The 27122-nt window shown below is 45.1% G+C and overlaps 1 protein-coding gene across 12 annotated transcripts in view; it reads left to right on the top strand.

Moving 5' to 3' along the window:
• CCDC93 (coiled-coil domain containing 93) overlaps nt 1-27122 on the top strand; it is a 95430-nt gene that overhangs the window by 61967 nt on the left and 6341 nt on the right. For 8 of the 12 annotated variants that reach the window (XR_007403804.1, XR_007403805.1, XR_007403806.1 and 5 more), the window contains 12 exons: nt 185-247; nt 3823-3896; nt 5047-5128; nt 5572-5643; nt 6921-6974; nt 8703-8765; nt 11483-11591; nt 14864-14946; nt 17217-17254; nt 18636-18720; nt 22958-23071; nt 26895-27034. Coding sequence is in view for 4 of the 12 variants with exons in the window: in XM_049097155.1 (XP_048953112.1) it covers nt 185-247; nt 3823-3896; nt 5047-5128; nt 5572-5643; nt 6921-6974; nt 8703-8765; nt 11483-11591; nt 14864-14946; nt 17217-17254; nt 18636-18720; nt 22958-23071 (837 nt within the window). In the remaining 8 variants the exon portion in view is untranslated. The remainder of the gene's footprint in view (nt 1-184; nt 248-3822; nt 3897-5046; nt 5129-5571; nt 5644-6920; nt 6975-8702; nt 8766-11482; nt 11592-14863; nt 14947-17216; nt 17255-18635; nt 18721-22957; nt 23072-26894; nt 27035-27122) is intronic. The other 4 variants (XM_049097155.1, XM_049097156.1, XM_025429672.3 and 1 more) reach the window with 1 other exon arrangement.

A 27122-nucleotide genomic window follows, 5' to 3' on the forward strand; every position in this document is an offset into this window, starting at 1 on the left:
TAGTTGCTCCTAATTATATGAAGTTTTTTTCACTTGTCATTGGCAGCCGTTCTGAAATTCCCCCATTGGCTCAGTTAAATCTGTTGAATTCACATTTTCCCATCTGTGATATGGGAACACCACCCACAGCTGTGCTGTTGTGAGGATTGAATGAGAGCAGATATCTTTTCCCTTTCTTTTACAGCTGCAGGCAAGTCATACCAGCCTACAAGCCAGATACGATGAAACAAAGCAAACTCTGACAGAGGTGAGTAGATTTTCAGAACCGCTTTTGACCTGCACCACTAATGGAATGCCCTGTGTCGTCAGTCTGTGTGGAGGAGTCACCGTCCCCTTCTCAGGACACAGGGCCACCTGGGGATGCAGGACAAACACATGGTGGTAGTCCACGACCCCTGCCAGCAGTTTATCCATGCTGCCATGTTTAAAAGCCTCTGATCTTGGCAGGAGACCTTGCCATGGGCCCTGAGGCCCAGGAAGGGCTTTCTGAAGGAGGGCAGCCTGATGGGCAGAGCGAGGACTACACAGAGCTTGAAGTTCTGCCCACGGAAAGTGGGCCCTGCTCCTCTACAGCCTACAAACAGCAGATTGTAGAGTATCTTCAAAATACTGAAGTCCTAAAGAATGAGAAGATTTCTTTTTATAAGATAAGAGAACTATAGAGGGCTGTAACTGGTTGTTCAGGATTGCTGGTTTTCTCCTCCACAGAATGGGGAGGATCTCAGGAGGAGGAGGGTTTGAAATGGGTGCATTTCAAACCACATGATCTCTCTAACCTGGATTTCGAGTGTGCCATCTCCCATCAGCATTACAGTGTTGTTTACCTCCCACTTCTCACTGCCTAGGCAACCAGGCCAGGGAAACAAATGCTTTTGATGCCAGCTCTGTCAGGAGGGAAGTGGAGATATTTCTGTCTCATGTTTCCATAGAAAGCTATCCTCATCTGGATCTGGAAAGCTCTCCTCATTGTGATTTTGGTACTTGAGCTCTGGCTGTCCTCTACAAGGGCCTCATGCCGGGGCGGGGGGGGGGGGGGGGGGGCGGCTTGTACTTTGTGAACCATATGGAAACAGGACTGATCTTCAAAGGCCTCTCTGAAACTAAGGCAGTCCCCTCTTCTCTTTAAATTTCACATTCTTGTTTCTGTAGCAGTATGTAACACTCAGTTCACTGCCTTGCTGTCAGCCTGACAAAACTTTTTAATTCTGACCTGGGCTAGTCACTTCAGTTCTTGTCGGAATGTTTGAAAAGGGCAGGCAAAAGAATGAGAGTCAGAATGAATTTTTTTTCCTTCTTTCCAGAGATGTCTGTGTTGCATTTGGACAGAGGAGCTTTCTTTTACACTGTTCGGGGGCTACATTCCTATGGGTTGGATGGCAGACTCCTGGGGTGGAACCCCTGCTGTTGTCTAAATGTTAATGCCACAGAGTGCCTGGCATGAAGTTTGCCAAGTCATGGATCAGTCTTTGTATGACCATCTGGGAAAGATTACAAGCAACACGTCTTGATATCAATTTCCTAAGACAGCTACATGCCTTAGGATATAAATCCTAAGTGGCTATGAAGTAATTTTCTTTGTATTAAACACTAAATCAGGTATTTGTTGAGCTCTTTTCATGTGCTGGAAAGGTAGGGAATGTAATTTAAGTCGACAATAGGAGATAGTCTTATCCTCAACAAATAACAGCAGTTTACTGGGCCACGTGTGCCAGGTGTGCTCTGGGCACCTCACTTGTATGGTCCCCTGACCTTCCGTAACAATGCTAGCAGTGCGGGTAGCATCCCTGTTCTGCAGATGGGGACACAAAGCCATGCACAGGGTGCCAGAATCCCAGCACTGGCTATCTGGCACCTGAAGACCTCTCCAAGAGCTCACTATCCAGTAAGGCAGTCATACTAAGTCCCATCTAGGAAAATGGGAAGATGTCCCAAACTTCATGTTCAGCAACTTCTGAAGTAGCCTGACTGGTCAGAACACTGAAGACCAGACCCCCAAATAAGTAATGAACCTCACCTTTGGGCCTCAGCCTCCTTACCTGTTCAAGTCAAGGATTGGGCAAAACGAGCACTCTGACCTCTCTCCCCCCAGTGTGCCCTGGTTCACCTTCTCAGCGATACCTGCCCTCCCAGGGTAACCTGGTGGCACTGAAAAATAGAGAAGACATTGAGTAAAGTAAAGGCAAGGAAGGCCAAGGACAGGTGACAGCACATGACACCTGCAAGGAGACTGTGTGCCCGTATATTGGTGGGCTCCCCGGTTCTAACCTGTCCACTTTTCAATTTCAGCAATCACAACTTGAATTTCCCATGTGTGAGGTTGATTCTTTGTAGTATATGCAATATTCTCTCCCATTTCTCTAAGGGAATTAATTGTGTTTCAAGTTTTTCTTGATCTATAAACCATTTCTTCAGATCAAAATTCATTTGTTCAGTTTTCTTTCTCATTTGTGGTTTTATCTTTCTTCAGATGTTTGATAATTCTTGGTGGTATGCTTATCTTTGATTCTGAAACTTCCTGTTACCAACTGTGTGGATTCTCTATCCATTTCATGCAGCCTGCCCCATATGATTATTCTGGAAGGGTGGTTGTACTGTTGGCTGAAATCAGCCAGTAGTAAGTGGTACTTGGGGCCTGGGCACTCCACCTTTTTCCTGGATCTTGCTGATTCTGGGAGCCTGCCTGCCTCTGGGGTTTGAACTCCAGCTCTCAGTCAAGGGAGCCAGGCTTCACTGCATAGCTCAGCTGGCTCTCCTACTGAGATGCCAGCCCTGCAGACATCCTTTCTGTGTCTACTGATCCTACACAGCAGGCCTCCTCAGCCCTTCCTCTCTATTGGCCATCTTCTTGTCCCTAAGGTACCTGCTTCTGTGTTTGAGGGTAATTGAGTTTTTTTAAGCCTTGAGGCAAGAAGGGTTGATTGCACCTTCTGCTCTTCTGTTTTCAGCTAGTTCCCTTGGAGGTTTTTTGACTTTTTTTTTTTTTTGGAGTGGTAACATAATTCACAGGGTTCAGAATTCAAAAAGTACAAAGGTTATATCACTGTAACCCAACTATATAGTTACCATCTCCAGAGGGTAATCAGTCTTTTGTGATTCTTTTCAGAAATACTATATGCAGATACAAGTAACATATATATCCATTATACATGTATACATTCAGTGTACACATTCCCTTACACACCTTGGAAAAACATGGAATCGATGTTTTTTATACATTCTTCCAGCTAACAGTAGATACTAGAGATCATCATAAAAGAACTGCTCTATTCTTACTTTTTTTTTTTTAGCAGCTTCACATTCTGTGATACCACTGTATACCTTAAAAATGGAAATCTGAATTTCTTTAAAATTTCTTTTTTAAAACCCTGACTCAGAAAAAAGAAAGTGAAATTATTCAAGAAGATGGATTTAACCCTGCCCCTGCTAATAGCCATGACAATGGTATTGGGGAATTTCAACCAGGTCTGTCTCTCATAGCCTCATTTTATTTCCCCCTGCCTACAGATCTGCCAGAAAGCACCTGCTCTCAGCATCACTTTTGGCTTTCCACCCATCTGCTGTTGTGATTTAAAGCTATTGCCTAGGTTTCTTTTACCAACAGAATGTGTCTAAACGGGTCTGATTTTGACCTTACCATGTTGTACTCCCCACCCCCATCCTATTTCTCTTGTCCACCTATTTACTCAGTGTACAGCCAGGTCCGGTGAGCTTGGCCAGCTGCCAGAAGTGGGGCACAGATGTGAGTCGAGGGAGGGAGGACAGAAGTTCTCACTCTTCTGTCCTCCAACTCCCTACCAATAGCACCTCCTTTCTCTCCCTCAGCTGAAGAGTTACAGTGAGAAACTGGACAAAGAACAAGCAGCCCTGGAGAAGATAGAATCCAAAGCTGATCCAAGGTAAGAGGTTTCAGCATGTTTATTTTCTCCTTGAAGAAAGTAACTCTGTCAGTGCCTCGTGGTTTATTTTGTTTGAGCACAGGACTAAGGAGCCAAGGATCATTGCTTCCACCCCCATGCAGGTCATTTCCTTTCACACGCCTGAGCCACGCCTGGTCACTCCCCATTGCTTGAGCACATGCCAACATGTTGGGCTGCACTGAGCCGGCCACCTCCTTCTCCTGATTCCCCTTGGGAGCAGAAGCAGCACACTTTTAGCTTTGCTTTTGCTTTTTTTATTTTTCTGTTTTTAAGAGCCAAATAGTACATTCACAAAAGGCATGTCAGCCCTGTACCCAAGCCACCCAGGTCTCCTCCCTGGAGTCAACCCTTGCTACCAGCTTTTTTACTGGTAACACTTCAGCCCTGCCTCTTTGGATTAAAGGTACAGTTTTGTGGGTTGTTGGGGTTTTTGTTTTGTTTTGTTTTAAACCAAGAAACAGCTGCTGGGCTTTTTTTTTTTTTAATTAATCGTCTTTAACAACTTAAATTACACATAAGACACACTTACATTTGACCTTTTTTACCACCAAAACAGTTAGGTGGTTAAGTATCACTCACTTGAATGATACTTTACATCATAAAAAGCTTCAGACACAAATTCGGCAGTCCTAGATTTGAAGGACATTTTTAGCAAAGAAATACCCACAGATTACTTGGCTTTATAATTAGAAACCCTTCTTTCAGGATAGAGAGCAAAGTACTGTCAAATACTTGACATTTATATTTTCAAGTTAATTCTTTTAATGACCCTGAGCAATTTGTTCCCTTTTTATGGAAATTAGAAATGGTTTGTGATACTGTGTTCTGAGTACTGTTGAATAATGAATGCCAAGGAGATCCAGGACTCTTGAAACTCATTGATGTTTCTGCAGTTGACATTTTAATTCTGGATTCTGTGATGTTTGTTTGTTTGGATGTGGCCTGATGGACTTGGATATATAAATGAGTGATAATGTCAGTTAAATGGTAGTCATTATCATTTATGGAGAACCCATTAGACACCCTTGGGAGAGACAAAGGAAATTAAAAGCTGGGGACTTGGTTTTAGCTGTGATTCATAAAATCATAACGGCTTTCCATATGTCATTATTTGGTCTTCTCTCTTTAGTATCCTGCAGAACTTGAGAGCACTCGTAGCCATGAATGAAAATCTGAAAAGTCAGGAACAAGAGTTTAAAGCACATTGTCGAGTAAGTGTTGCCTGATGTCAGCAGACCTTGAACCAAGACTCATGTGAAATCTCTTACCTTACTTCCACTTGTCCTGTCATGGCATCCTACTCAGGTGCCTTCGAAAAAGTAGATTCATGGAGCAGCTCTGTCAGTTGCCTAAGATGAATAGGGTGCTATAGTAAGTGCCCCCCCAAGGGCACTGGAAGTGAGTTAGATTAGTGACTGGGCATGCCAGACTCCAAATTGAGAGCACAGTCTAACAAACACTGTTTTCTGATTTATAGACATACATATATTTAAAAGTCTTATTAAGTGTGAAAGAATAACACCATGTGAACTAGGGCTGTCCTGTAAACATGGGACAAGCCCTTGCTCCTGGTGGTCCAGCAGAGGGCTGGTGCAGGCACAAGTCCATTTACTAGCTTGTCTGAGTTTTGTAAATGTTCATTTTGCTTTTAAAGGAGGAGATGACACGGCTGCAACAGGAAATTGAGAACCTGAAAGCTGAGAGAGTGCCAGGCGGAGATGAAAAGGTAAGTTCAGGCTCTTAGAGGAGTCTTCGAGACTGTTAGGTGCTGTTGTGCCTTATTGGTGGAAGGATTTCTGGAGGACTACCCAGCAAAGAGACTGATGCTAAAAAGGACCGGCTAGTTTCCCATAACCTGGGCCTGTGAACACACATTTCTTAACTGTTTCCATCACAGGATTTTCTTAGGTTTCCATCCCTCTCTTTTCTCTTGCAAGGGTGGGTAAAAGGCAGCAGTGGGGGCATGCACAGCAGACAGGAATAACTAAATTCCAAGCCTGACCTTTCCCACCACTTAGGGAAGGAGTATTTCTAAGAACCTTCTGAGCTCAGTTTCCTGTGCAGCCTGTTCTCTAATTGTTGTACCAATTAATTCATTTCATCCTCCTCTCCTGCCTAGGGACATGTTCCACCCCTGAAAGGCAGCAAGCAGTAAGCAGGAAATAAGATCTAGTGTCAGAGCTCCAGCAGCACCGGAGCATTACTGAACTGAACACTTCAGACCAGGTGCCCTCAGGACAGGACAGAGGATTTGCTCTTCCAAGGAGCTAGTGTGAATTGCTATTAAAAGTTAAGTTAAAACACAGGCCAGAAAGAAAAGCATTTCTCTCACCAAATAAGATTGTAGGGATTACCATTTTGTTTTCCCTTCTCAAAGCTCATTTCCTGAGAGCCTTGTGCAGAAGCTGTGTGAGCTGGACGAGGCCTCAGGGTGGCGCGTTGGCCAAGCCCTCTGCCTTGAGAACTCCACCTCAAGGCTCAGGGAGGGGAAAAGACCGATTCAGACCAAGCAGCACCCATCCACATGCCCTCCGCTCGGGGACCCTGACCCTGGCTGTGCAGGACATATGTCTTGGAGGTGCCTCAGCAGTGGTAAGACAGGACTAGCACAGAGTCTTAGCAGAGTCTGGCTGAGCAGGACAGTGGTGCCCCGGGACCATCATCACACACATAGCCAGCCTTTCTGGTTGTTTCTAAAACTTCGAGCCTTTGGGTCTCAAATCAGCCCGTCAGCCTCTGAATTTGTACAAATCAGACTTTCAAGATCCTATTCCTCTTCTTAGCAATCACATCTTGTTAGAGGGACTATTACATCCAAAGACAGTTGCAGTTTAGCTTGTTCATGTGTGACACACATTTAAGAACAATTTAAAATCTGGGGCCCAAAGAGGTGGTCAGTGAACTAACTCCCACTCCACCCACACCCCTTCCTACATGCAGAACCACAGCTTCTGTCCCATTTGCCTTACTCAGTCAAGTGTTCATTACTTTTCATCATTTCAGACCCTGTCTGCTGGAGAGCCACATGGTACCCTAACCCCTGTGATGACTCATAATGTAAGTACCAACCCATTCTCAGGACTGCCATTGTCCTCTGTGGGAGTGGCAACCAACTTTGTACCCTCCCCTGACACTTTCTCATGCCTACTTTAATTTTCTCTGTGACCACCACTTCGTGTGCAGACTTTCAGGGGCACTGTCTCATTGTCCTCACAGAGCCCCTCAGATGGAAGCAGGTTCTCCCCAGGGATGGCCCTGAAGGCCACCATTCTGGTGGGTTTTCTCCCAGCACTTTGTGTGAGCATTCTCTGTCTGCTCTGGCATCTCAGCTGAGGAGAGGAGAAGCCTGCATTGGCCACACATGCTGGTCACAACACATAGGCTGTTGTGAGGGGTGGGGGTGGGGCAGGGGGGAAAACTCTCTTTTGTACTTTGTTCCAAGGTCCACAAACTGTAAAGGGCCAAATAGGAATTATTTTCAGCCTTGTATGCCAACCCCACTATAGCACCCATGCTCAGTATGTAAATGAAAGAACATGGCTATAAAACTTTATTTACAAAAATAGGCAGTGAGGTCATTTTGGCCCAAGAGTTGTATGGTTTAGCTCACGGACAGTAGTTTGCTGACCCCTGTTGTGAGTTAAACCAGTGCTCCCAGAACTCCAACAAACATCCAGGAGAAAGAAAAAAAAGCAAAAGGAGGAAGAGCAAAGCAGGACAGCCTGTAAACATTTGCCTCTTTTAATGTTTGCCTCTTCCCTTTGTCCCCTCAGACTCCACTAGAGAATGAGCTTCAGGACTCCTGTAGTACAGTCGTTGGGTTGGTGTGCAGCCGAGCCCTGTGGAGGAGGCTGACTGTGCATGTGTCTGTGTGTGTGTGTGTGTACGTGTACACACACGTGCTTGGGGTGAAGACACCTCTGACCCCTTTTGTAGCTTTCTTTGATGGCAGCAAACCATCTAGCCATGTCTCTTATCTCTATGAGTTCAGTGAGAGCTAGTTTCTTCCTCATAATTCAGTGCTGTCCAAAAGAACTTTCTGCAGTGATGGCAGTGTTCTAGATCTACACTCTTCAGTGCGATAGCCACTAGCTCCTTGTGCCTGCTGAGCACTTGAAGTGTGGCTATTGCGATCAAGAAACTGAATATTTAAAAATTTCAGTTAATGTAAATTTAATAAATAACCACACATAGCTAGTGGTTATCATGTTGGAGAGAGTATCTCTAAGTAGAAACAAGAAAGCAAACCAGCATCACTGTAAATGTGGGGACAAAGAACAACAGATTCTTTTTTTTTTTAATTTTTTTTGTATTTATTTATGATAGTCACACAGAGAGAGAGAGAGGCAGAGGCACAGGCAGAGGGAGAAGCAGGCTCCATGCACCGGGAGCCCGACGTGGGATTCGATCCCCGGTCTCGAGGATCGCGCCTTGGGCCAAAGGCAGGCGCTAAACCGCTGCGCCACCCAGGGATCCCCCAACAGATTCTTAAAGTAGTAATTATCTCCTTATCATCATAGTTTTTTTTGGGGGGTACATAAATTCGGGCGGTACTTAAGAACACCAGATTCTGCCTAGACCCCAGAAGAAGGAAGAATTGTTTAAAGTGAGGTGAAAGAGTCTCAAGGGTCTCACAGGACACAGACCCTAAACTTGGCCATTTGAGAAAAGAAATTTGGGGCCTCAGAACGGAGAGGTATGATAAAATTATTTAGTTTCAAAACACTTCATCGAGGAATCAAAGTTTCCTGCTCTTAGATAATTGTATCCTTTTCCAATTTTTAGGAAGACCTAGACAGACGGTATACCATGGAGAAAGAAAAACTTTACAAGATCCGTTTACTACAGGTAAGTGAAAGCAAGAACAAAAAAAACACATAAATACAGCTACATGGGTATCTGTAAAGAGCTAGAAGTCTTGGTATCTAAGAATGACTGACACGGAGGCTGCTATTTGTCAGCCTTCTGTCTGGAGCGTAACTATGTGATTTAAGATGTTGACAATAACATCTGACATCGGTATCTTATTTTCATGGTCATCTCAATAGATTTGATCCCCACCCTGGGTGGACAGTAGGTATTAGCTTCATTTACTAGATGAAGAAATTGATTCATATCAGTTACGTACTTGTCCAAAGTTAAGCAGCTGGTAAGTGGCAGAGCCAGCATTCAAATTCCAATGCTCTTGTCTAGTACTGTTCCTCTAGAATTACGTGCCCATTTTAGCTGTCTTATTTGATAACCTTGGAGATTTATAAGAAAGCCATCAGATATGGAGGAAGTAGGTTTTAAAGTTGGTTCCAAAACTAAAGTCATATAGAGTCAAAATTACTTCGTAAAATCCCTTGCATTGCCAGGATCTTGCTCAGGGAAGCTCAGAAGCCCAGGGTTAACTCATGTGTTCTTTAGTTTGTGCCTTCTTCCTGTTCTCTGGGAAGAGAAAGCCAGGCTTTCCCAGGGCTGCAGAGGCCAGTGAGCCTCTGTTTCTCCTATCTCTGGCTCTTGCTTACTCTGCTGAGCTGTTTGGTTAAATTAAGGTACATCAAATTTGCTCTTAAAACAGGGACACTGTTACTGTTTAAAGAAACTGAATTAAATAAAATCAGGAAAATGCAGCTGTATACTTGGAAACTTTGTGGCTGTGTGCTTCCTATATGTATATTCACTGTTGCATTAGGTAGGTATCAGGAGTAGTAAATGGGATGGCCCACCTTCTGGGAGCTGGCCAGCTATTTGAGAACCAGGATATGTCTATATACATCAAAGTATGAGGGAGTCAATATTATGCAATGCCTGTTGTGGTTGTGGGCAGCCTCAGACTCGCCAGAGGGAATGTCCAGTAAAACCATAAGCCTGCTGAGGCCGTGAGCCAGAGCGGGGGCCATGGGGATGGGTGGAAACCACCTGGCACACAAGAGATTGAGAAACTGTATCTGATGAGACTTAGCATCAGTTGGGTCAGAGAAACAGAGGAGTCAAGGATGGTGCTTGAGTCTCTGACTCAGGTGGAAATACTTATATTATTCATTGAGGAAAAAGCATTAAAAAAAGAATAGAGTTTAAGAATGTATGTGTGTGTGAATAGGAATATTATTGAGATCTGTTTGGGACTCTTAAAAGTTGGGGCACTTCACCAAGTAGCGATGCCCAAGAAGTGATTGGGTGTCAGGCCTGATGCTCAGAATAGCCTGGGCTGGAGATTTGGGTATCAGCACTATGTAAGTGGTAACCATGGGGTGAAATCTGTGTGAGGACAGGCAGAGGAAAAGGAGGAACCCTCCAGTGCAGTATTTGGAGGCATGGGGAAGCCAGGGTCTTATGGAAGCTGAGCAGAGGGCCCAGCAGAGAGAATGGTAACTTTTGCTAGAAATCAAGAAAGCTAGAAGCTGACAGTTATCCAGGAACTGTATCCCAGAGAAGGTCTGCAGTGACCTTCATGAGAGCTGTGTGGTAGGTGTTGGGAGAAGCCAGTTGCCAGTGGAGAGAAGGATGACTGCAGGGTGTGGGGGCAGCTCCAGGACCTGGGGGTCATGGCTCTCAGGAAGGTGGGCTATTGTTGCTGAAGAAAGAGGCTGCTAGCTGGAAGGCAATCAGGGCTTAGGAAAGGGCTTTTGAGGGGTGAGGGACTTTGGCCTATCTAAATGCTGGTGAGAAGGGGCCAGTAGAAAGGGAAAGGTGAAAGATGCAGTGAAAACACTGAATAATTGTATCTTAAGATTCCTGGAAAAACAAACAAACACAGGAGTCAGAGCCTGAGTACCCAGGGGGTGTAGCCTTGGCCAAAAGGAGAACATTTTTCCCTCTGACCAGAGCCACAGAGACTCTACTTTGGGATTGGTGGCCAGAGCCGATGGTGGGTTTCTCACCAGGAGGCTCGTACTTTCCCAGTACTTAGAGACCCACACATGCTGTTGTGAGCAGGGCAGGCCGGAGAGTGAGATGGGATGGCACAGAAGGAAGGCAGTGCAGAGAGCCCACTAGTCCTGGCCCATGAATGTCAGCAGCAAGTGGTGTTGGAGCTCAGCCACACCATACTGCTCTGCCACCACAGGTGCCATCAGTGGCCAGTTCGGTTGCTGTACCCCTGGTCCATGGTAGGGCAAAAGTGCTAGAAAGGTGCTATAGGAGTAAATTGTAGGAGTTTTTCAATAGGTGAAGAAATTTGGAATTTCTATGGAGGCAGCAGGATGGCATCAGTTCCTAGTCACCTGGGAGGCCTTCTTTTTCATTCCCATCCCCACCTGGTAACGGCAGAATCAGCTACTCTAGAGTCCTTTGGAGTTGAAGGCTGTCCTAGAAGCCCTTCCCGCTTAGAGTCATCCTTCCCTGGCTGTTCATTTGCCGCCCTCTCTGGTTCTGCTTCATAGCCACACATACCTCCTCCCTGTGTTTCAAAGTGGGAGGAGAGTGCTTCAGAATCTGAGATGGGGACCTCAAGCCAACAGCAGATTTTTGGGGTATGTGGTTGTGCTCAGAAGGAAGTGGGGAGCAGTATTTTGGCCCCCCTGAGAACATGTGAGACATTTTACCAAATACTATTGTCTCCCCCTTTCTTTTGCATTTAGGCTCGAAGAAATCGAGAAATAGCAATTTTGCATCGAAAGATTGATGAAGTACCCAGCCGAGCTGAGCTAATACAGTATCAGAAGAGATTTATTGAACTCTACCGCCAGAGTAGGTGCATCAGCCACAAACACTCTTGAGACTGGTCCTGGGAGGCACAGGAGGCGAGGGTTCTTCCCGCGTGAGCGTGGTGGATTGTGCATCGTAGCACAGTTGCTGAAAGCCACCACCAGAAGGGGCTTCCTGTCATCATCAGGCACACTAGGTGCTCATTCCACACAGCGCGCTGCTAAGTGATCCTTTACCCCAGGAGCAGCACTGGGGGTGCCCTGCTGCCCTCCCTGTAGACATACTGTGCTAAGTGAGCTCTTAGCATAATGTTTCAAACCCGCCCTCTTCCTGGGCAACCGTTTGGCTCACTGAGCTCCCCATCCACTTTCCACCCTTACACAGGACTGAGCATGAGCACTCCATATTGTAGCATCTCTGGATCAATCCTCATTCATTGTTCTTCTGTATGAACTTTCTTGCCCATGTGGTCCTGGACTTTGACAGCACTGTAATCCAGGACCAGGCCTCCCTCAGCCTAAATCAGTGAGCTCGTCTTGTCGGATTCACCGTGGCTCTCAAAGTTGTCATTGCTTCTCTGTTCCCACTGCTGTTGTGATAGCTGTGCTTACTTGTGTCATAGCTCAGCTGACTGACCATTAGCTGGTCTGTATAGCCTTGTCTGAGTCCCTCACCCACCAGCCTGTCATGTTCTCTCTCTCTGCTGACCAGTCTTCAGGAGCTCCCCAGGCCTACCAAAGAAAATATCTCCTTATTAGCTCCAGAACCTCCCCAATCTAAGTGGCCTGCCTGGAGGCACCCTTTCCTTCTCTGAGCCCACATTTCAGCTTCCCCAGTCCACATACTAGCCCTCGTCACACCATGTACTTTGACATACATCTTAGGCCTTGACACCTCTCGTTACCTGTGCTTGGGACCCCTTCTCAACTCTGTCAGACCCAACTCAGATCTAGTCTGTAAACAGGTCCTAGACTACCACCCCTTCTTCTAGGTTCCGACTCGTGCATATGCCCTGGGTACCTCCAACTCAACAGATACAAAACTAAATTCAGCCTCCCTACCCCATTTATCCTCTTGGTCACGGGGATCACTGTCTAGCTGCTCTTCTGGTTCTTTTTGTAAGTAATGGTCAGGTCCGTTTCTTCTGGACTACGGCTATAGCCACCTTCTCATCATGGCCCAGAGTCTGCACTCTTATCTGAGAGGTCTTTTTCAAACAGAAGTTTGATCATTTTACACTCTTGCTTTAAAAGCTTTAATGTTTGGTAGCTCTCCATAACTTGTTGGATGATCTTCAGAATTCTAATGACACTGATCAGAGTCTTTCATCAGGCAGGCCAGCTTCCCTGGCACTTCCTCAGCGCCTCACCCCTCTCGTGATGACGTCTGCATTTTGGCCTATGAGCTGGTCCCCAGGTCCAGAATGCCACTGTCCTACAATTCCACGTGTCAGACTCCATCAATTCTTCCAAAATCCCCCTTAGATTTTGCCTTGGGCTCTTGGCCTCTCCTACATCCTTCCTGGCTCAAGCCAGAGCAGTATCCTTACTCTGGTTGGAGTCATGCTTCCTTTCACACCTACTCCCATCCTGATGTTTTATACAGCCCTGGAGCTTGACTCAGATGGTGAGAGGCAGGTATCAACTGTGGCAGCTTCCCATAAGAAAATAATTTCTGCCTTTACTTAAATTTTCCCCCTTAATTCTGTATTCCTGCTACTTTCCAGCTTTTAACAATAATGATGTTTTGCATCTGTATATTTCACAGTAAATTTGACACATGTTTAAGTCCTTTTGACAGGACATTTTTACACCAAAGAAATCTTAAGTTACACCAAAATATCTATATCATTTTCATTATTATTGTTGGCAAATATTTTCAGCCCCCACCCAGTCCTTGATCTGGATAGAGGAAGGGTGACAGGCACATTCCTGAGTAGCAAAACTAAAGATTGATTGATGACAGTGATTTTCAACCTTGGCTATATATTGTAATCACCCGACCCCACCTCCAGAAAAAAATCTCATTTAATTGGTCGTGAGATTTTAAAAACTCCCAGGCTATTCTGTGTTTCAGCCAGGCTTGAAATCCACTGTTCTAAAGCTAATATTTTATATTGAGTAGTTCATGTAGTGATTTTTATACAAATCAGACATTTTGATATGGGAAACATTTTAAACTATTGTCTCAAAATACCTGAATCAGGTTATTAATTTCTGTTACCAGATGTGTACAGCAGTACTGTCAGCCCCCACCCGTCTTTGAGCTGCACTGCTAGGGGGAGACACAGTATCACTAGGTAGTAGAATTAAAAGTTGGCTGATTAGCTTAAAGAGTCAGGTTTAAATGTTAGTGGCAGTTGCCCAAGGAAACTACAATGCCCACAGCCTGTTCTGCTTCTCTCCTCCCCAACTCCTGCTGCTCCAGAGGGAACCTGTGTTGAGGGAGCAAGAGCCACTGGGAAAGCAGATCCCCCTGTTGTCTGGACAGTGCCTTTTGACCATTAGACATCAGGATCTTTGGCTACAACTAAAATGGAGGGCTCAGTGTAGGCCCAAAGCCTGATTGTGAATCCAGGTCTTGGGATTTTTACCTGCCTCCATATGTTAAGAGAATTCAGAGCCATGAGGGAGACATATAGGCTCAGAACCAAGTGGGGGCCACTCAGGCACCCAGCCACATAGCAGAAAGACAAGCTGGCTGCCCCCCATTGACAATGTCCTCTGGTAAATATGGCCCAGTCCCAGTCTGTGAATGGGGTGCTTTCCCCCTAAGTCATTCTATAAGGAAAAGTGAAGAAAAAGAGGTGGATGGAGAATAATTTTATAGAAGAATTTTATAGGAAAGGATGTTGGGTGCCTGGTAAATAAGACGTTCTCCCTTAGTCATATGCACAGAAATGGGGAGAAAATTCACACTTATTAGGCACATATTCTGCCCTAGGTTGGGCACGTTATTCATCCAGTAGATATTTTGGAGGGCCTGCTGTCTAGGCATGTGCAAAGCATAGGGATTACAAAAGGGAATAGGCTGTGGCTCCTGTTCATGAGGGGAGTGAGGAGGAAGGAAGACAAGCAGGAAGAAGTGACATGGTGGCTTCCTCATCCTTGCCACCTCCTCCCCACCCCCAACCCCCAGGATGTCTCACCTGAGAAACCCACCTGTCCCACATGCTGACAAATTCCTTTAGTCTCTCATCCCGGCTGGGCCAGTCAGTGGGGCCAGTCCTGTGGGTGGGCCTCCTGGGGCAGTGGAAGCTTAAGATTGTTCTGATCCATTTTCTTACTCATGTGTTGATGTCTTTGCATTTACAGTTTCAGCAGTGCACAAAGAAACCAAGCAGTTCTTCACTTTATATAATACTCTGGATGATAAAAAGGTTTATTTGGAAAAAGAGGTAAGAACCTGTATAAGAAGAAAATAATCAGATGAGCAGATACCAGGGCCACTGATCCCAGGAAGTTCAGAGAAACAGTGTCTAGGATGTAATCAGGTGTAAGTGCAAGAAGTGCCTGCTGTGTGCCCAGTGCTGGGTCACAAAGTTAGAGTAAGAGACACCTCAGGGCTGCTGTAGCACAGTTGCATGGGCTGACATGGGACTAATAATGGACAGCTGTTCCATGGTGCCTGTGAGGAAGGACGTCTAGAAAGCAACACAGGTGCACATAGAGAGGACGTGGGTGGTGAAATTTTAGTTTGAGTTTGTTGTTTTTTTTTAATAATAGTGCATTATTTTTCACATTTGGATAAATTATTTTTTTGACAGAGAGAGCATGAACAGGGAGAGGGGCATAATGTGGGGTTTGATCCCAGGACCCCGGGATTATGACCTGAGTGGAAGGCAGACATTTAACCAACTGAGCCACCCAGGTGCCCCTAGTTTGAGTTTTAAAGGAAGGAAAGAACCAGCTAAGTAAAATAGAGGTGGTAGGCTTATTCTAGTTGACATGGAGAAACTAGCTATTTAATCAGCCTCAGCCAACAGGAGTGAAAGGGGTTGCCCTGGGTACTCACACCCTCTCCGCATTACTCTGACACTCAGGTTACATACACTCATGATTCAGGACTCCCTCACTTCGATGACAAATGATTGGAGCAGGGTGTGCAACTATGTTTTAAGGAGAAAAAAAAGAAAAAAAAAGGAACGATGTGGTCTTTACAGTAGCAGCACACTGGAACAGAGAGAGCATGTGCTTTCGAGTCAGACAGATTTGGGTTTTATTCTGGCCATATTTTCTGTACCTGTAAAGAGGGCATCACACTCACTCTGTATGATATGATGGAGACAGAATGGTAAATGACGGTGAAGGTCATTGTGTCTGGTTGCTCCCTGCACATATTAGTTCCTGCCTACCCCCCCACGTCAAGGTCAACAGAATTTGTTTCCATTTCATCATCACCTTGCAGCCTGCACTGATCACCCTCTTAATGAGAACAGTACCGCAGGTGTGTCTTTTACCTGCCCTCCCCCCGCCCCCAAATAGAGGCATGTGTAATTAGCATCACCGTTATTGGCTATTGTCCATCAAACCAGATCAATCTGTATCTTCCTAGAGGACACTTCTTGAGGAGGGCATTGACTTCTGTTTTTCTCTATGCCTGAGGTCTTACACAGTGATGGGCACATGACAAGCATTTGGTAAATATTTGAATATATGAGTTGAGCGCATTTGGTAGGATTTACATCAGACCCCGGGGGCATAGCTCTGCCAAACACCATGGCTGTGGGGGCTTTCTACCTAGTGAGAGGAAGCCAGCCAACCCTCACTTAGGGACAGGCCAGCCCCTTCCAAGAAAGCCCATCACCTGCCTTCATCAGTAGTGTTTAAAGTTCTCGCATTCTTTTAAAAACTAGGAGTATGCAGGGGAAGGTAGGAGCTTTTGATTACAAGCCATATTAACATAGAACTTTGCATTTGGATAAATTATGCCTTTTATTCCAAATGCATTTACACCAGTGCTATTTTAGCTTTCAAGCATCCCTGAGGTGTCCTAAGGACAAGAATATCATTTCCATGTTACAGACTGAGGTCCAAGTAGGGTAAATGACAAGCTGAGTTAGTGACACAGCCAGAAAGAAGATCTGGGTTTTTAGAGTCCGAACTCAGAGCCCTTCCCTGAACTATATCACTGGGGCAGAGAAGGGTCCGCCTGTGCAGGCTAAGGCATTCTCCATGGGAGAGTTCTCCCCATGGGGCCTTGAATGATGCATTCCCATGCAGGTCCTCAGAGCCGCCCCACGGCTGGCCACATTAGGAAGTAACAGGATGGGCATGGTGTCCTCGCTCTCCCCCACAACTGGCCCTCCACTAATCTGATAGCCCTGAAAACAAAGTACACTTTTGGTGAGGAAACAAGAACTGGTGGCAGCTGCCCAAAGGACCCTAATGTTAGCTGAGTGTCTTCTCATATGGAATTTTGGCCCTTCTAGGGGCCCTCTTCCTACATTCCTGGGGTCATGGGTTGTCAGAAGGTCGATGCTCTGGGAAAAACCATGGGGCTAAGACCATGCTGCTCTTTTTCTCACGTTCTTTCATCTGTAAACAAGGTGTGCTGCTTTCAGAAGCAGTGTCCAGAGACAAGACAGCTTAGCAGTGTTTGGAGCCACACAGAGATCTTTCATCCTTTTGCTTACAGTTTTTCCTTTTTTTCCCCTTTCTTCTTCAGATTAGCTTGCTGAACTCAATTCATGAGAACTTCTCACAGTAAGTACTAGCAGTCCTCCTTCCCGTCAGTACCTTGGTGTACCCTGCACTGTGCTTTTGGCTCACCTTCATGTTAGGGAAGTACAAGGAGTGAGACGGTGCTAGATATGTGGTCTTTACACTCTCACTCTTACTGCCAAGTACACATGTGTCTTGGTTTACATGGTCTCTGCGTTCTTGCAAAAATAATGGTGGTGTTTGAGTTTGAGAAACACCAAGGAATATCTGGGGTAAAAAAGTTAACTTTGAAGTAATTTGACTGTGCCTCACTACTATAAACTCTTTGTATATTACTTCTGTCTTGTTAGGATTAGATTACTACCATTAGTTCTTAAGCACATAGAGATGCTTTATGATTTAGATAATGAAATAATCTAATTTTCAAAAAGATTTTTTAAATCTAATGATAGATTTTGTGTTTAAGTCAATGTGCATCTTTTACTTTATTCATATAAGAATTCATTTTCTCCAAAAATTGTATGGCAGGGCCCTGTTGTACCCAGGTCATACCAGCCCTCAAGCATGCTCAGTGGCCTACTCACCTTCCAGGAGCCCCAAGGCTTGCTGTCTGTACAAACCTTTCTGATCCCCTGGCAAGTGATCAGTGACTAAGATCTGAATGGATTACAAACTCTAAATGTTAGGCTTTGTTTCTAACTCAAAACAGACCAAAAAAGCCATAACTCCCTGATAAGAATCAGATTCAATTAGTGACTTATAACCCTGTGACATTTCTCTAAATGGTACCTTCATCATCATTCCTGATAATTGAGAAAGGCTGCAGTGTTTGAGTGGTTTTGTGATGAGTTCTTCTCTCTATCAGCCTCTGGAATAATTCTCAATCCCTGTATCTGAGTGCTTTGATCCTTCTGGTGCGATTCCCAGTGCACAACAGGAAGTGAAAGGAACAATTTTCAGACACCAGGAAATCCACTCATTTAACTGCTGCTTTTAGGAACAGGACCAGGTTTCCTGACCCTGGTTTTAGGAAAAGCTCAGAGAATATTTCTACCAGTCTTGAGCAGTGTCTCCAAATCCTCACGTTTCTGAAAACTAAATGGGATTCATTTCTTAGGCAGTTCATGTCATCATCAAAGCAAGAAGTGTTTTTGTTGATTTTAATAACATTTTATTTTGCTTTAAGAAAATACGTATTACTTAAGCAAATTGCAGAGAAAATCGGAGAAAAGATTAGTATTCAGTTATGAAATGAAGCTAATTGTCGTGTGTCCCATGGATTTAGAATCTCTAACTGCCTGGGGCCCAAGGGCCCACCATGTCTCAAAAGAGCATCATCTGGGCACGGGGCAGACTCCTTGATGCCTCCCCCTTCCTCAGCGTCCTCCATGCTGGTTTTCACTCTGCCGATTTTTCCTTTCAGAGCCATGGCCTCCCCTACTGCCCGGGACCAGTTTTTACGTCAGATGGAACAGATTGTAGAAGGAATTAAGCAGAGCAGAATGAAGGTGAGAGGGCTTGTTTTCTATAGTGCAACCAGGACCTCATACTGGTTTTGGAGAAGACCTTGAGAAGGATAGGCTTCTTCTGCTTGTCTTAGTAATGTGTTCCCAGTTCAGAAGACACATCTTCAGTGTCTATAGTGTGGGTTCCCAGCATACCTCTGACCCTGCAATGGCCAGCACCAGATCCACAGCCTGGTGGTTTAAAGGCAGCTTTTAACAGTAGTCCCATGGATTGAACACCTGCTGTGGGCCAAGCATGGTGCTGGTCCTCCTAGAAGCTTTTCTAAGTGAGTAGTTTATCCCTGTTATATAGATGAGGAAGCCAGCTTTCACCAGCAGGCTTTCCCTCTTGCCCACAATCTATTCTTCACTGGATCTTTGGTTCCTGAAATTCTACCATTCATTCCTTAGGATCTTGAGAACATTTTAGTTTTCAGGAATCCTCTATAAAAAGTGCAAATAATTGTCGAAGTGAATTCCAAAGTAAGAGGATATTATGCCTCAGAAGTCAAAAGAGAAAAGAAGAATCGATAAGCATTGTGGGAGTTCCAGAGATAGCTTTACAGAGAATCATTCAGCATGGAGTTTTCATCACTTTGTGACTCTGCACTTGGGCCATCTTCACAGTAGCAAAGAAGATTCAGACTCTAGAAACCAGACGTAGCCATGGTTTTCTACTGTTATAATCAGATGAGTCCTCACTAATATTTCCAAATCTCTTACGTTTGATCCCTTTAAAAAATGGATCACACCAGAGTGGTCCTCAGGCCTGGCAGTAAAACCTTCTGGGGACTCAGGGCAGCTTCTCTCAGGAGCTGGAGCAGAGTGGTACAGTGAGTGACACCAGAGTGTAAACACACGAAGGATTTGTCATCATAAAAACCCACTCACAAGAGGCAAACATTCAAGCTGCCTATAATCTCATCTCACAGGAGATGAACTAAGGGCAAAAGCTGTTTCTGTCCCTTCCCTTGTAGAAAATATTAATCTCTCCATTAATGACTTCAATAAAATGATGTCAGTGGGGCAAAAAAAAATTACCAGTGACAAGACTATTCAGCCCCCAAAATGAAAGCAGTCCTAAGGCAGCACCTGACCTACTTGCACATGTGCATCTGCCCAAGGCAGGTAAGGGTATAGTGAAGGAGGACGACAACAGAGAACCTAGTCTGCAGGCTTTTACAGCCCCGATCTCAGTGTGATGGACCTTTCTACCTTGCCATCCTGCCATTATGTTCCTCCTAGGGGAGGCGCGCAGGCTCCAGGCCCCAGCACGGACCCCAGTGCGGGGCTCAACCTCACAACCCCAAGATCATGACCTGAGCCAAAATCAAGAGACAGTGGCTTAACTGACTGAGCCACACAAACACCCCATAGAACTGCTCTTGTCCATACTAAAGAACACTAGGAATTTATTGAGGGTTTTTTTTTCCTTTGGCTTTCCCTTCCTGTTACGAGGAGATACATTCCTAGGGAAGGAAGTGGACGTAATCTCTTCATTCATGTGTGCATGGCCAGGGCGAACCTGGCACCTGACTCATGGTGGGCTTCCAAGAACTATTTGCTGAGTGAATATATCCATTCAGTTGACTGCAAAGATAGTTCTCAAAGAGGGGTCCTGGTCAGGTTTGAATATTGGCTGGCACTTCAAATGTAAGAAGTCTGTCTTTGCAGAACAACATTCATTTGAATGCATGTCTTTTGCTATCTTTAAAAAACCACAGCCTTCCCTACATGGATGCCACAATGGTTCCTGCTCAGAGTATATGTGGCACGGGAGCCTGTGTCCTCAAAGAGCACACACATCTCCAGAACTGACGGTGGCAAGGTGTACATAGAGTAGATCATAGACTGACAGTGTGTACAAGCAATAGAAAAGGTGTTATGGTGCATAGAAGGGTTTCTGAGTGAAGAGACTCACATACTGGAAGGCATTTTGACCTCATCCTGAAGACATGAAGTCTCTGGAGCTCTGGAATACTAAGGGCGAGTGCTCAGCAAAAGAATCTGGGGTTCCTGACCTAGAGTGTGAAGTGGATTAAACAAGGAGTGGAAATGGTGGGCCTGTATAGGGGGTTGCTAGAATAGTGTGAAAATAAAACTCAGACCTAAGAATCAGCTCCTGATTCTGAGAGTGAAGAGGACTCTTAGTACTTTTTACCAGGTACATTGTAGGGTGTCCAGTGTGAAGATAAAACAGTCTTTATTGAGTAGCTACCATAAACCAAGTGATGTGTCATTCACTTAACATTTAATATCATATATACCTTGTAACCTGTAATCTAGGTGATATTATCCTTATTTTGCAAATAGGCGACTGGTCATTCAGAAAGATTTTAAAAGTCTTTCCAGGGATACACAGTGAGTGATTGAAGTAGGATTTGAACCCAGGCCTTTCTGGCTTCAAGCTCAGTTCTTTGCAGGGTTGCTCTGCCACCTTCCATGGTGGGTCCTGGAGATGTTCAAATTAAATTTATTGAAGTACCTTGTTTGTATCACTAAGACATAGTCAGTCATGGCCAGATTTTCTGCTGGAGGACAGAGCAGGAAGGAAAGGTCTGAGATCCATCAGCCAGGCTCTGCTACTTAAGAGGTACGGACTCAGCAGTGAGATCCCATCCAGTGCAGCACAAAATATTCCTAGCAGCTGTGGGAAGTGGTGTACAGGAAGTAACAGCAGTGGGCATTGTGGCAGGAACCTTAGTCATGTGGACAGTATCAGGAAGCCTGCCAGACAGGAGCAGTGCAGACCACTGAGCCAGGGCTGAGTGTAGGATGGGCCTAGCCAGAGTCCCCAGAGAGGCAGGCAGGTTATCAGACTCCAGACATGGGCACAGACATGTGACAGGTGTCCATGTTCAGACCTGTGGAAAGAAGAGAGCCAGAGGGTCTCAGGATTAGGTCACCAGGTGACTTAGGAGCTAGATGCACAGTCAGGAGTAGACCAGGCAGACAAATGTCCATATGGGGTGGGCTTTCCCCTCAGCCAGGCTGGGATAGGGAGTGGGGGCACCGGGTTGCAGTTCACCAGGTGATCAACCCATGGCCTGGAGAGGGGGACAACTGGAATACAGTGCAGCCAGTTGAACTTTAACCTGTATTTACTGGGCAATCCCTTCCACGATGTAACTTGGAAGCACCGCGCAAGCATCAGAAGACCAGCGATTTCATCCAGCTCTTGAGCACGTGCTGCAAGCCAGGCACCTGCTGGCCACCACAGCTTTCTGCCCTCACCATCTGGGTGATGCTTTCATGTGCTTCTGGAGATAGTGCACAAACCACTGCCTGAATGTCACCTCCTCAGAGACCCCTCCCTGACCATCTGGTCTGAAGAGGTCATGCATCCAACCCTCCTCTCTATCACCAAACCCTGTCATTCTCTTCACAGAAGCAATCACCAGTAGAAGTTTGCACACAGAGCTCGTTGTGTGAAGTGCTTGGTTAGCATCAGCCCCTCTGGCATGCTCCCTCCATGGGAGCAGTAACATTGCCTCATCACCATCACATTTAGTCCTCAGGGTGTCCACACAATATTTGTTGAAAGACTAAGCTGTTAGGTACCTCAGGAAAATCTCTTTAACCCAAATCAACCTTTATTTATGAGGTCACCATCCTGGAAACAACCTAAATTGTCCACCATTAGAAAGATGGGTAAGGAGTATGATTGGGAATATTGTATAGTTTTTTTAAGTTTTGATTGTAGAAAGTATACAATAGCATAGAAATACTTGTTAAGTGAAAGAGAACTCAGTTATTTACATAAGAGTTTTCTACTCTCAACACAATTAACATTTTTGGACCAGATGACCCCTTATCATGTGGGATCTGTCCTCTATGTTGTAGAATGTTTAGCAGCATCCCTGGCCCTTATTAGAAGGTACCTGTAGCACCCTCTCCTCACAGTGGTGGCCATCTAATCCATCCCCAGACATTGCCTCATGCCCTTTGGGGGCAAAATAGCCCCTGGTTGAGAACCACCAGCCTGTTGATTGTGAAATGGTAAACACACACACACAAAAGTGGGACAGTTAGTGTGCAATGCAGAATTCCTGAGTAAATTAGAGAAGCCTCTATGTAATATCATGCAAATAAATAGGCCAGTCTCAGAAATGATGTACAGAAGAGAAATACTGGAAGGAAGTCCATGATTATATTGGTAATAGTCGCCTTTTGGGTGTTGCCAGCAGTCCTTGATCACAACATGCCCCTTTCCTCATCATTTCCTAAAATGTTTCAACAGATGGAAAAGAAGAAGCAAGAGAACAAAATGAGAAGAGATCAGTTGAACGACCAGTACTTGGAACTGTTAGAAAAACAGAGGCTGTACTTTAAGACTGTGAAGGAGTTCAAGGAGGTAAAGAGGAAGATGGGGCTGGGCATATAAGGCTATGGGGGGATTAGTGTTCATCCAAGATGAGCCTTTCAAAACCAGAGTGATTCCCTGGTTTTCCACTGGTCTGTAGGTGGGGAAACAGCAGGTTGGCAGTGTGATCTGACAGTAAAGTGTGGCATGTCAGTAGTTCAGGACTGCGTGGTTCAGTGACCCATCTCAAGTCCCGAATTGAGGGTTCTAAGAGACATCACGTCTTTATTTTCATTCACCTGACATTTAGTAAGCATTAGTAAACTCACAAATAAAATAGCATCAAAGGCCACCTGGAAATAACATTCGTTACATATTCAGATCTGAAATTCTCCCTCCCTCCATCTGAGGTGGGGGGTGGGCCTTGAGAAGCCGGTGGGAGGAATGAACTCTGAGCATGAGGAGCTGGGTCTGAACCCTGCCTTTACCACTTACCAGCTGTGCACTTGGGCAGTAACAAAACCCCCCAAACCTGTTTCCTTGTTGTTGAGATCTGCTGGGCCAGTGAGGGATGAGAGCATCTAGCACTGCATCTCACTCCTCTGACACCCTACACTCACTGAATTGTGTTTGTCCTGGCCTTTTCTGCATTTGGGCAAAGTTACTCTGTATGGGTCAGGAAAGAAAAGTGCTCTCTTCTTGAGATTTTCTAGAAGGAAGACTTCATTTTGTCATTTACTAGGATATTGGCAACTTCATTTTCAGGAATTCCTTCCCCGTTTCCAGGCCAAATCCATGTGGTCTCAGTGAGTGTAGAGATTGCTGAGCATAGAGGAGCTAGAGATGTAGGTTGTATCCTGGTGTTTGATCTACAGAATAAAACAGGATCTCTTCATACCAATAATTTTATTCCTGTGTACATTTTTTTAAGGTTATATTTATCTGAGAGAGATGGCATGAGAAGGGAGGAGGGGCAAGGGGGGAGGGAGAACCAGACTCCCACTGAGCAGGGAGCCCCATGTGGGGCTCCATCCCAGGATCCCGGGATCATGACCTGAACTGAAGGCAGACACTTAACTGACTGAGCCATTGAGGCGTCCTATTCCTGTGTACTTTTAAAGACTTTTTTTTCCCTTCTTTCCTTCTCTATTTTCCTTTCCTACTTCTCCTCCCCCCCTCCTTTTTTTTAATTTAACTTTTAGGGGCCACAACCCACAGACATTTCAAAATTCTCACACTTTCCATCAGTGTTATTACAGCTCCTACCATGCCCCTGGGGATATAGCTGGTTGTTAAACAGACCTGCTTCCTCTGTCAAGGAGCTTGTGTTGTGGTTGGGGAGACAGATAACAAGCTAGGAAACACAAACCCTAGTAAACAAGTAAAAAAAAAAAAAAAAAAGAACTAACTTCAGTTTTTGCCAGAGGCAGGGGCACACAAGGAGATGTATGGTTAGGGGAGGTCTCTCTCGAGTCAGGGCTTGGTCAGGGGCAAAGCAGGAGTGAGACCCTGAGGCCAGGCAGGTGGGAGAGTGACGGGGTGAGGTGCTCGGGGTCTGGGAGCCCCCTGTGGTTAGCAGGGGTTGGAGCTGAAGTTCTGGAAGGGCTAGTGAGCGAGCTGGCAAGGATCAATCAGGACCCGCTGTTCCCCAACAGAGCTCTTTTTTCCCTTTAATGCAAATAACTCAGAAAGAGAAAAGGCCCAGCAGAGAAGAATTAAATGTTGCTTGGACATGCCAGCACTGCCCTTTTGACAGCAGAAACAAAAAGCAGATTAAGTTGAGGAGGATAAGTATAAGCTGTCAAATTCAAACCAAATAAAAGTGAAATGGAAGAGCTCATTCTTGCACTACACGCTCTCAGGGCTGAAGGCTTAAGATGACCTCCAACGGAAAAGGTTCCTTCAGATGTGTTAAGCATCAAGCTTTCTGTGTTCCTGCCTCCCTGGGGTGCAGAGAGGGTCACATCAGAGAAAAAGGGTGGGTCCCTCCTAACCGGCTCCTGTGCTTCCCCATGCCTGTTTTCCTTAGTCCAAAACAAGAGGGGGAAAGGGGAATAAATGTCCTTCAGACGACTAAATATATATCATTTAAAAGAGTCACCTTAAAAAAAAAAAGGCATTTTTTTTGTTTTTTTTTTACATTAAAATTGATAGTATTTACTCTTTTTTTTTTTTAACACTTTACTTGGCAAAAATTTAAGATTAGCGGCTGCCCTTCAGTGTTCCAATATCTTAAGCTTTTCCTATTAGCTCCTCTGAGGTAACTTGGCCCCTCTTGGGGCCACTGCAGGTTCAGGAGGAAGTGGCAGTGGAGGCTTGCTGCTCCCCAATTTCCTCTCCATTCCTTCAACCAGAGTAATTCTGCTATTTTGCAGCTTGCAGTACCTGTTAAGATCTCATGTGTCATAGATCAGTTTGGAAAAGCAGACTTTCATCCCAGGGCAGGATCTTCTTCCAGAACCCTCTCTGTTCTGCTTGCTTTCTTTGCCTCTCTCCAACCTGCCTGGTCTTCTCCTCCTGGGTTCTGAAGTCTCACTGTATATCCTGGTCTCTGGCCCTTGTGTTGGCAGCAGTTACTTTTCATGCAGAGCACAGTATCATCGCCTAGAGTGTGGCCCTGGCTACCTTAGCAGTTCCTTCATTGGGTTTGGCTTATTGCACGTTCATTGAGCAACAGTGGTGCTCATCCTGACTCCCTGCCTCCTCTGGTATCAAGACACTGGTTAGAGACACCCAGCCATCTCTGAATTTCCATTGGCTTGCTCATCCCAGCAGGTTTGTTATTAGCAAGTCTGCCAGGGAACAGCACATACTCGGAAACCACTTTAATTGCCACATTACGTTCATTAATGATGTCTCTAAACCACAGTCTCTCATAAGGTCATCAAAGCAAGGTTTAAATTCTAGCCTAGCACTGACAAATGCAGACCATACATTTTCATGAAGCTGACTTTGAGTACCTAATGTCGAGGGGGCTGAAGTACCATGTCTGGTACATGGTGGGCCCCATACGGTCTTCAGTAGGAAAAAAACAGAAGCAAGGAGTTTTTTTTCCCATCTATTGTAGAAAGAAATGCTAAAGGACCTTTCCAGTATTTGCTTTGAACAGAGAGACAGTATCATTCTGTGGTTTCCTAAAAGGCCTTCAGTAGATTGCAGGAAACTTAATACCAGGTGACAGCCTGGGATGCCTTTACTGAGAAGTCCAAGCATCATCTCATCTTTGTGTGATACACAGAATTGTCCCTGCTGGGGACTGTCCCACAGCAGCAATTTGATGCTTCTAAGTTGATTTTGCCACATTTAAAAGTTGAAGTGGATAAGGAAAGGAGGGGAAACTAAGTGGGGAAAAATTAGAGAGGAAGACAAATCATGAGAGACTCCAGACTCTAGGAAACAAACAGATTATGGAAGGGGAGATGGGGGTGGGGTGGGGTGACGCGGTGACTGGGTGATGGGCATTAAGGAGGGAGCATGATGTGATAAACACTGGGTGTTATATGTTGGCAAACTGAATTTAAATTACATAGCTCCTCCCAATATACATATATATATAAATTAAAGTTGAAGTGGGTGACAAGTAAATGTATTTATTCATCATTTTGTTGTTTTATCTTTTTTATTATGGAAATTTTCAAAAAAAATCCGCAGAAGTAGAGAAAGTTAGGTTAATAATAGAATAGTATGACTGTCTTCCTGTTCTTGTTTCATCTTTACCCCCACCTACACTTTGTTTTTGGCTGGAGGTTATCTCCCTAAACAAATCTTAATAACTCACTTTATTTTATTTTCAATAACACATTTTTTAAAAGGAAAGCTTTCTTCACTAGTATAACAAATGTTATTCAACTTCTTTCCTTTTCTGCTCCCCCAGGAACAATTAACTGCCTCCCCTTCCAGAAACATGTGCTCAAGAAGTGTCAGAGTACCTTGCTACTGACAATAATTCAACCATACCCCCAGCCCAGAGCCTAGCTATTCTCCGGCTCTGAGGAGAAGGATAAGTACCTACAGGTGAACTGGCACTTAGAAAAAACAGGGTCACTGCAGCCATGAGCCATGACACTGCCAGAAAGAACAAAAGGCCTCCAGAGAGCTAGGA

Source organism: Canis lupus, chromosome 19, assembly GCF_003254725.2.
Source record: "Canis lupus dingo isolate Sandy chromosome 19, ASM325472v2, whole genome shotgun sequence".
NCBI classification, from domain to species: Eukaryota; Metazoa; Chordata; class Mammalia; order Carnivora; family Canidae; genus Canis; species Canis lupus.